Here is a 10,810-nt window from a genome sequence, read left to right as displayed (position 1 = left end):
GATGACAGGTTTCATTCATCGATTCGTTTCCTACTGCATCAATAAACAGCTCGTCGTCTTCTTTATCTGAGACCTGACACACTGCATGCACGGGTTTTTACACTGTCTTCCTTTAGGGACATTGACTTTTCCAACGCGTGTGCTTTGTTTCTGCAGTAGTTGGATTTATGAATATGCTTGTATGTATGAGGCGCTTCATATTTTTTGCTGCCTTTTCAATTGTGTAATTGGTTTTGTTCAACGCTCTTTGGAACTGTTGCTTTTATCTGTGCACTCGTCCAGTTCACGTGAGCCTTCGGTGTACATGCATCGAAGGTTCCCAGCTGTGCTATGTCCATGGCTGTATTTAAGTCAATGTCCCGCTAAAGGAAGACAGTGTAAAAAAAACCCGTGCATGCAGTGTGTCAGGTCTCAGATAAAGAAGAAGACGAGCTGTTTATTGATGCAGTAAGAAACGAATCGATGAATGAAACCTGTCATCTTTACAGCGATTGACAAACACGGAATGTAACTTGAACACAACACATCCTACAAATACGAACCTGACTGAAAGAAATAATGATAATCAAATCCTTGATGACCGCAACACTCAGTAACACTCCCAAAACAAATACTGTATATTGACAGTCATGTTACGTTATTTTTAAAATGTTCCCTTTTCTTTTCTAGCTTTTTAACACACTACTTCTCCGCTGCGATCTGCGGGTATATATATATGTATATATATATAACCCGATCTACATACTCGAATAATGGATACTTTATTCGCCATCAATGATTGTTTTGGTAAAGCCATACTCAGTGTATTCATTAGATGAACGGTAAAAAAGTAAGAGCGAGGGGAGGATGACTAATTGAGGCATGCAGGCTGTACTGCTTGGTCAACTCTATCTGAATTGTGCGATCACATTTGAAAAATATATCTTTTCAAGTTCTATTTAGTCCATATGTGTCAAACTCAAGGGCATAGGCCACATCCGGCCAGTGTAATTATATCCGCCCATGAGATCATTTTATATACTGTATTATTGTTATTAAAGCCCGGGTATATGAAGCGCTGGTAACACAATAAACTACAGATCCCATAATGCAACGCTAGCTCACACGATGCTGAAGAGAAAAGTTGATTCTGAAAATAGAGCCTTTAAAACCGATGGGAGGCTGAGTATATGTTTACTGAACCCGTGTGTCTCATTTGTGGAGCTATTGTGGCTGTAATTACAGAATTTAATCTAAGACGGCACTATAAAACAAAACATCAGGGTAACCTGAAAGACCTGAATGCAATGCAGAAGATACAGAAAGCAGAAGAATTAAATAAGAATCTGACACTTCAGCGGACGTTTTTACCCGTGCACAATCACAAAGTGATTTCAATTGAGGCTGCTTTTATGGGAGACACAACCACTTGCCCCACTTTCCCTGTTACCAAGTAATGTTAAACCAAGTCGTCACTACGGTGTTCCCAAATACGCACTTTGCTGATAAACTGGCGCACTGAGTTTGCCGCGCTTTGGTGACTTTGAAGAACAAAAAAAGTCCGTCTACATGCGGCTCGAACCTTGTGCATGTTTGGTACCACATATCTGCGTGAGAAGCTCTTCTCAGTGATAAAGACTAACAAAACAGACAATTTTATAATTTAATCAGTTTGTCATGCTGCTTGCCACCTACCTACACAATCAATGAAAAATGCAAGTATGTGTGTAATTTTTATAATCTATTTATACAGAAAAAATATTTTTATTTCATTCATTATTTTATGTGCCCAGCTGATTGAAATGCTTTGTTTTACTTTTCACTAATGGATACTGAAGTGGTTTTTGGCAATGCACTCCAGAGTTTCTTTATTTTTTTTAATTAAAAAATGATGCTAACATGTAAAGGGAAAATATTTGCAAATAGTACATGCTATGTGCAATGAAATTGTTTACATGTTTGTTCATGCTGTATCTGACTATTTGTGGCTTTTGGGGGTAAGGCATTAGGAATGCATTATCAGGTTGTGAAGTTAATGAGCATTCAGGTTGAAGAAAATGATTCAGACACCACTTGGTTTATCCTTGGTGGTCATAGTAATGAAAAAATATTTGGTGATCCTAGTGCTAACACTAGAATTACCAGAGCCCATGAAAAAACTCGTAAATCCGTCCCAACTTAAATTGCTTCTTAAATCCCTTCACACCTCTCCGCCAGCGTCCTTTGTCCTCTAAATGTGCTGATAAAGAGAAGCTAGAAGCAGCTGGCTATTCCATCCCCCCACAAATTTAGAACGTGCATGAACTTCTCCAAGCTCATGCCTTGATTGAGTATCTGGAAGTGAAGTGGAGTTTTAGAGTGGAAATAATAGATTGTTATTTGGAACACACGCATTTCATGTCTGTTCCGTTTCTACAGTAATCTGTGTAAACACATTGTTAAAACAGAAACGTTTTTTATATTCTACTAGTAGATGACAAAATGTAGGCATAAACTATATTATGTATGAAGCCTGAAGTCCAAATATCAAAGAAACATTTTCACAAAAGGTACAAATATAACACAACAATTGCGCTTTTATTCAAAAATAACTGCAGAAATAAAAAGCCGCCTTAACATGCGACATTGACACCTGTTTATTATGACTGCCTCTGTGGCGCAATTGAATCAACTGCTGACTGGGAATCAAAAGGTCGCGAGTTTGAACCTGCACCACTCAGTTTTTAGAAGTAAACTGCTCTTAGTCTTACTATTTTAGAATAAAAGCATACATTTGATTTCAGTCTGTAACAGCCGGTGTAATTTATGATCTTTGTAAAGGTTAGCTTTGGTTTTTTTTTTAAAGTCACTTTTCATTCTCTCAGTCACGTTCAGAATCAATCCATACAACCCCACCTGATACGGCTGTTTTCACATAAAGACGCGCTATAGCTCTGCAGTGTACCACGATGCATACTAACCCCCACCCCCATCCCCCCCCAACACCCCCAAGCGGTTCTGACACACACAGCGCTGGCCAAGCTGCCTTCAGATCTCACCGTCCACTTGATTTTCTTTTATTCAGTTTTATTGAGTGTTCCTGCCGGTCCCTGCATGTTGCTGTATGCTGTTTCTTTTGATACGACAGCTTGCATGGTGCAATACTAAGAAGTGCTGATTTCCATTCCGTGCTATATAAAATCATCACATTCAAATATTAACAGTTCCCACACACGCAAGGACCGTCCTTCCTTTCATTTACGACATGTGTACTTGTTGCAGTGTACACACCTCTCTGTGCTATGGTTCCTATTACACTGAATGAGCACCTGACACTGTACTTTCTTCCCTGGGGGAAGGTCCCACATCAGAGAATTTCCAGTTCGGGCATAAATTCACACCCGATCTGGCTGTTGCTTTTCAAATAATATTGCATTAGTGCGATGATATTTTCACATATATTGTCTCTTTCTTTCAGGTGTGTAATAGAAACCACAGCATAGAGAGAAGTGTGTACATTGCTTCTTACAGGAAAAGGCGATGGAAAAAGTGCACTTGACTAAAAGTGCAATTTTGTTATACTTTTACACCAACATATGTTCCTGTGTTTGATCGACACGGGAAGATGGGGAGTGTCTGATTATTGCATATAGCGCCGAAGTTACTGCTCTTTACCATTCTCTCCTCTGCATGTCCTGGAGTACAAAAGAAACAGCATACAGCAACATGCGGGGACTGGCAGGAACACTCAATAAAACTGAATAAAAAGAAAATCAAGTAGACGGTGAGATACTGAAGAAGGCAGCTTCGCCAGCGTCTGTGTGTCAGAACCCAATTGGGGGGGCGCTTAAACACAGGAACATATTTTGGTGTAAAAGTATAAAAAAAGTGTACTTTTATTGAAGTGCACTTTTTCCATCGCCTTTTCCTGTAAAAAGCTCATTCAGTGTAATAGAAACCATAGCACAGAGAGGTGTGTGCACTGCAACAAGTACACATGTCGTAAATGTAGGAAGGGCGGTCCTTGGGTGTGTGGGAACTGTTAATATTTGAATGTGATGATTTTATATAACACGGAATGGAAATCAGCACTTCTTAGCATTGCACCATGCAAGCTGTCGTATCAATCGCCTACTGTAACTTGCTTTCTTTTTTCCTCAGTTATACAGGTAGTCTTGAATAAAAGTGCACTTATTTAGTTTGCGAAATGAAGTGTCTGTGTGCACTTTTCGTGGCATTACACGTGTATTTTTTGAGCATGCTCAAACACAGGAACATATGTTGGTGTAAAAGTATAACAAAACAACGGGCAGATGAGGAGTTTCTGATGATTGCATATAGCGCCGAAGTTACTGCTCTTTACCATTCTGTCCTCTGCATGTCCTGGAGTACAAAAGAAACAGCATACAGCAACATGCGGGGACTGGCAGGAACACTCAATAAAACTGAATAAAAAGAAAATCAAGTGACGGTGAGATATGAAGAAGGCAGCTTCGCCAGCGTTTGTGTCTCAGAACCCTTTTTGGGCGGGGGGCTTTAGTATGCATCGTGGTACACTGCAGAGCTATAGTGCGTCTTTATGTGAAAACAGCCGTGTCAGATGGGGTTGTATGGATTGATTCTGAACGCGACTGAGAGAATGAAAAGTGAATAAAAAAAAATGAAAAAAACCAAAGCTAACCTTTACAAGGATCATAAATTGCACCGGCAGTTACAGACTGAAATCAAATGTATGCTTTTACTCAAAAATAGTAAGACTAAGAGCAGTTTACTTCTCAAAACGGACTGGTGCAGGATCAAACTCGCAACCTTTTGATTCCCAGGCGGGAACTGATCTATTGCACCACAGAGGCAGTTACAATAAATGGGTGTCAATGTCTCATGTTAAGGCGGCTTTTTGTTTCTGCAGTTATATTTTTGAATAAAAGCGCAATTGTAGTGTTATATTTGTATCTTTTGTGAAAATGTTTTTTTTGATATTTGGACTTCAGGGTTCATACATTATATAGTTTATGCCTACGTTTTGTCATCTACTAGTAGAATATAAAAAACGTTTCTGATTTAACAATGTGTTTACACAGATTACTGTAGAAACGGAACAGACATGAAATGCGTGTGTTCCAAATAATGATCTATTATTTCCACTCTAAAACTCCACTTCACTCCCAGATACTCAATCAAGGCATGAGCTCGGAGAAGTTTGTGCACGTTTTAAATTGGTGGGGGGATGGAATAGCCGGCTGCTCCTAGTTTCTCTTTATCAGCACATTTAGAGAACAAAGGACGCTGGCGGAGAGGTGTGAAGGGATTTAAAAAGCGATTTAAGGTGGGACGGAATTACGAGTTTTTTCGTAGGCTCTGGTAGTTCTAGTGTTAAGTGGTTGAGTCAGGATCCACAATTTCCAATTAAACGTTATCTGACTTGAAAATGCTCCCAAACTAAGCTTTGTTTAGCATGTTTTACTTTTGTTAAAGAAAGAAAGAAAGCTTAAATACTGTCTTAATTTCTCTATCCAAATTAACTTTATTAAGAAAACATTTGGATTTGAAGTTCAGTAAGGGAAATACATTTTCAAGTGCAAATTTAACCATAGAACTGATAAATTTATTTCGTTTAAACTTCTAATGCAAGTGATTTAAAGAACAGTTAACTGAAAATATACACAGTATATATAAATTTTATAGTAATGTACTGTCAAGGATGCCAGAGGCAACGACCCGGCCGGGACGCCATGAGGGACCGGATGTGGGTCTGCGCCCACCCTGGATCACGTGGGGGCCGCCTTCCTGGTTGCTTCGGGGGCCATGAGTTGAGGGCATGGAAGCCCCACCCTGCAGGGGCTCGTGGTCACCGCCAGGAGGAGCCCCAATGCCTTGGGGACCTGTTGCCTCAGCACTTCCGCCACACCAGGAAGTGCTGGGGGAAGAATTAGAAGAATACCCAGAGAGCTGCAGGGAGGACAGCCGGCACTTCCGCCATGATGGGGCGTGGCCAAGAGGGGAATGTCGGGAACCACCTGGAGCTCATCCGGGAGAGTATAAAAGGGGCCGTCTCCCTTCATTCAGGGCTAGAGTCGGGTGGAAGAAGGACAAGGCACGAGAGAGGTGTGGAGGCGGCCTGAGAAGGCATTGTGAGGCCAGGACTGTGTGTTGGGGTTTATGCACATTGGACTGGATCTGAGTGACCATAAGAATTGTACATATTTGTAAATAAACACGTGTGGTGGTTGAAGAACAACATGTCCGCCTGTCTGTGTCCGGGTCAAGTCCACAGTACATTATTTTAACCATGTTATAGCTGTAAAAATGGACACTTACTGTATATTGTCAATAAGAACTGGCAAGCTTCATTTTAATATACATATATTGCAACATGACGACTATGAAAAAGTTCATATTATGAATATGAATAAATATATATTTAAAGAAAAAAAAATAATTTACAGAAACTCACCTGGGGCTGGCATTTTCAGTACTATATAAATATTTTAGTAGTTTGAGTTTTGTGATTAAATTTGAGAACTGAATCTCTACATACCTGGTTTCCACCAGCATTGTGACATTCATAAACGCCGACAACACCATCAGCAAAATGGCCCAGAGTATCCAAACAATTGCTACCTTGCTGCAGAGCACCAAAGGCTATATCTTGATGATCAGGAACCCTGTTTAAAATGGACCAAAAATGCAATGTGAATCATAAATATGATCATTGCTTACTTTAAATAATCATAAGTGGTTAATAAAGAGATGAATCAAAAAGGCAATATGAAATTTTCAAAAACACATTCAACAGTTGGTTTTTGACAGCTAATTTGGCATTGCTGCATATAGAACTTTCCACTGCCCTTGCGCATACATACATGTAATTGTATACCCATTTTAAACACCAAAAGTAAAACTAAAAGTGCAACATCTGAATATCTATCTAATCTAAGTCCCTGAAGATGTGTAGGACTACAAGATCAAAATGTATGTAAAAAACAGCAAGCAGTTTTGACTGAAGCCATGCACCTTATCAATAATGATAAAATAGAAATATATTTTGTTCAAAATAAAATTTGAATATAAAATAGGTGTTGTTATATAACTTACACTAGAATTACCAGAGCCTACTTAAAAACTCGTAATTCCGCCCCACCTTAAACTGCTTCTTAAATCCCTTCACACCTCTCCGCCAGCCCTTTGTCTCTAAATGTGCTGATAAAGAGAAGCTAGGAGCAGCCGGCTATTCCATCCCCCACCAATTTAGAACGTGCATAACTTCTCTCAGCTCATGCCTTGATTGAGTATCTGGGAGTGAAGTGGAGTTTTAGAGTGGAAATAATAGATCGTTGTTTGGAACACACGCATTTCATGTCTGTTCCGTTTCTACAGTAATCTGTGTCAACACATTGTTAAAACAGAAACTTTTTATATTCTAGTAGTAGATGACAAAATGTAGGCATAAACTATATAATGTATGAAGCCTGAAGTCCAAATAGCAAAGAAACATTTTCACAAGAATAACACAATTGCACTTTTATTCAAACATATAACTGCAGAAACAAAAGCCGCCTTAACATGCGACATTGACACCAGTTTACTGTAACTGACTCCGTGGTTCAATAGATCAGCCCCGCTTGGGAATCAAGGGTCACGGGTTCGATCCTGCCCCTCCTTTTGAGAAGTAAACTGCTCTTAGTCTTACTGTTTTAGAATAAAAGCATACATTTGATTTCAGTCTGTAACAGCCGGTGCAATTTATGATCTTTGTAAAGGTTAGCTTTTTTTTTTATTCACTTTTCACTCTCTCAGTCGCTGCTCAGAATCAATCCATACAACCCCATCTGACACGGCTGTTTTCACTAAAGACGCGCTTATAGCTCTGCAGTGTACCACGATGCATACTAACGCCCGGTTCTGACACACAAACGCTGGCTAAGCTGCCTTCTTCGTATCTCACCGCCACTTGCTTTTCTTTTTATTCAGTTTTATTGAGTGTTCCTGCCAGTCCCCGCATGTTGCTGTATGCTTTTCTTTTGTACCCAGGACATGCAGAGGAAAGAATGGTAAAGACCAGTAACTTCGGCGCTATATGCAATCATCAGACACTCCCCATCTGCCCGTGTCGCTCAAACACAGGAACATATATTGGTGTAAAGTATAACAAAAGTGCACTTTTATTCAAGTGCACTTTTTCCATCGCTTTTCCTGTAAGAAGCAGTGTACACACTTCTCTCTATGCTGTGGTTTCTATTACACACCTGAAAGAAAGAGACAATATATGTGAAAATATAATCGCACTAATGCAATATTATTTGAAAACGAACAGCGCCAGATCGGGTGTGAATTTATGCAGGAACTGGAAATTCTCTGATGGGACCTTCCCCAGGGAAGAAAGTACAGTGTCAGGTGCTCATTCAGTGTAATAGAAACCATAGCACAGAGAGGTGTGTACACGGCAACAAGTACACGTGTCGTAAATGTAGGAAGGACGGTCCTTGGGTGTGTGGAACTGTTAATATTTGAATGTGATGATTTTATATAGCACGGAATGAAAATCTGCACTTCTTAGCATTGCACCATGCAAGATGTCGATCAATCGCCTACTGTAACTTGCTTTCTTTTTCTTCGGTTATACAGGTAGTTTTGAATAAAAGTGCACTTGTTTTGTTTGCGAAATGAAGTGTCTGCGTGCACTTTTCGTGGCATTACACGTGTATTTTTGAGCATGCCCGCTTGAGCAGTATAAAAGTATTGAAAAGTATAACAAAACAACGGGCAGATGGGGAGTGTCTGATGATTGCATATAGCGCCGAACTTACTGCTCTTTACTATTCTCTCCTCTGCGTGCCCTGGAGTACAAAAGAAACAGAATACAGACGCTATAGCTCTGCTTGTACCACGATGCATACTAACGCCCCCACCCGGTTCTGACACACAGACGCTGGCTAAGCTGCCTTCTTCGATCTCACCGTCACTTGATTTTCTTTTTATTCAGTTTTATTGAGTGTTCCTGCCAGTCCCGCATGTTGCTGTATGCTGGATATGTTCATATGTATTGTCTCTTTCTTTCAGGTGTGTAATAGAAACCACAGCATAGAGAGAAGTGTGTACACTGCTTCTTACAGGAAAAGGCGATGGAAAAAGTGCACTTGAATAAAAGTGCACTTTTGTTATACTTTTACACCAATATATGTTCCTGTGTTTGAACGACACGGGCAGATGGGGAGTGTCTGATGATTGCATATAGCCGGTTACTGGTCTTTACCATTCTTTCCTCTGCATGTCCTGGAGTACAAAAGAAAAGCATACAGCAACATGCGGGACTGGCAGGAACACTCAATAAAACTGAATAAAAAGAAAAGCAAGTGACGGTGAGATACGAAGAAGGCAGCTTCGCCAGCGCTTGTGTGTCAGAACCGGTAGCGTTAGTATGCATCGTGGTACACTGCAGAGCTATAGCGCTTTAGTGAAAACAGCCGTGTCAGATGGGGTTGTATGGATTGATTCTGAACGCGACTGAGAGAGTGAAAAGTGAATAAAAAAAAAAAGCTAACCTTTACAAAGATCATAAATTGCACCGGCTGTTACAGACTGAAATCAAATGTATGCTTTTATTCTAAAACAGTAAGACTAAGAGCAGTTTACTTCTCAAAAGGAGGGCGAGGATCGAACCCGTGACCCTTGATTCCAAGCGGGGCTGATCTATTGAACCACGGAGTCAGTTACAGTAAACTGGTGTCAATGTCGCATGTTAAGCGCTTTTGTTTCTGCAGTTATATGTTTGAATAAAAGTGCAATTGTGTTATTCTTGTGAAAATGTTTCTTTGCTATTTGGACTTCAGGCTTCATACATTATATAGTTTATGCCTACATTTTGTCATCTACTACTAGAATATAAAAAAGTTTCTGTTTTAACAATGTGTTGACACAGATTACTGTAGAAACGGAACAGACATGAAATGCGTGTGTTCCAAACAACGATCTATTATTTCACTCTAAAACTCCACTTCACTCCCAGATACTCAATCAAGGCATGAGCTGAGAGAAGTTCATGCACGTTCTAAATTGGTGGGGGGATGGAATAGCCGGCTTTCTTTATCAGCACATTTAGAAGACAAAGGGCGCTGGCGGAGAGGTGTGAAGGGATTTAAGAAGCAGTTTAAGGTGGGACGGAATTACGAGTTTTTTCGTAGGCTCTGGTAATTCTAGTGTTAAACATACCGTAGATCCCGAATACAGGCCAGCCCGGTATATTAGCCGAACCCCTTCTCTACCTACTAAATTACATGTATTTGCCGATGACCGGTATTTAAGCCAACCCCCTTCTCCAAGCAAAATTTTCTAAATTTCCTTAAAAGTGTCTCTTCGGTATATTTATAATGTTTATCGGGCTAGAATTTGAGACTGCCGGCATTTTGATATATAATATAATGTGCATAATTTACCAAAAACACCAATAATTTTTCTAATGTACTAACCAAAAAGTTATAAAAAGTGCCAAGCCTACTTCGATTAAGCTAGGAGCATGGCGGCACGCATGGTCCCAGCGGATCAGGGCTCTCCTTTTCAGTGCACTTTTTTGTTGTTTTTGTACTTTTTTTTTGTCCTTGTTTGTGCAAGATCGGTTTGGCGAACATCCGCTATACCATTCAAAACCTTATAGACATCGGTGTCCAGAGCCAGACATCTGTTTCGAGTGTTTTTCATCACACGCACAACATCCCAGACAACATAGCGAGACTAGCGAGCTCTCCGTGGATTGTTGTCGGGTCTAGGAGACAACACAGACGGAGGAGGGAAAGAAAGCAGAAGCGGGGCGCAGATCCGTGTTATGCTAAAGCTAAAAAACAACTATACAAGCCCT

At 40.2% G+C, this 10,810-nt stretch overlaps 1 protein-coding gene across 1 annotated transcript in view; it reads right to left on the bottom strand.

Annotated features, from left to right (window-relative positions):
* galnt2 (UDP-N-acetyl-alpha-D-galactosamine:polypeptide N-acetylgalactosaminyltransferase 2) overlaps positions 1 to 10,810 on the bottom strand; it is a 296,051-nt gene that overhangs the window by 27,759 nt on the left and 257,482 nt on the right. The window contains exon 14 of the mRNA XM_039748294.1: positions 6,497 to 6,623. Coding sequence (XP_039604228.1) covers positions 6,497 to 6,623 — 127 coding nt within the window. The remainder of the gene's footprint in view (positions 1 to 6,496; positions 6,624 to 10,810) is intronic.

This window comes from Polypterus senegalus, chromosome 3, assembly GCF_016835505.1.
Source record: "Polypterus senegalus isolate Bchr_013 chromosome 3, ASM1683550v1, whole genome shotgun sequence".
NCBI classification, from domain to species: Eukaryota; Metazoa; Chordata; class Cladistia; order Polypteriformes; family Polypteridae; genus Polypterus; species Polypterus senegalus.
This window is presented reverse-complemented; position numbering and strand designations above follow the sequence as displayed.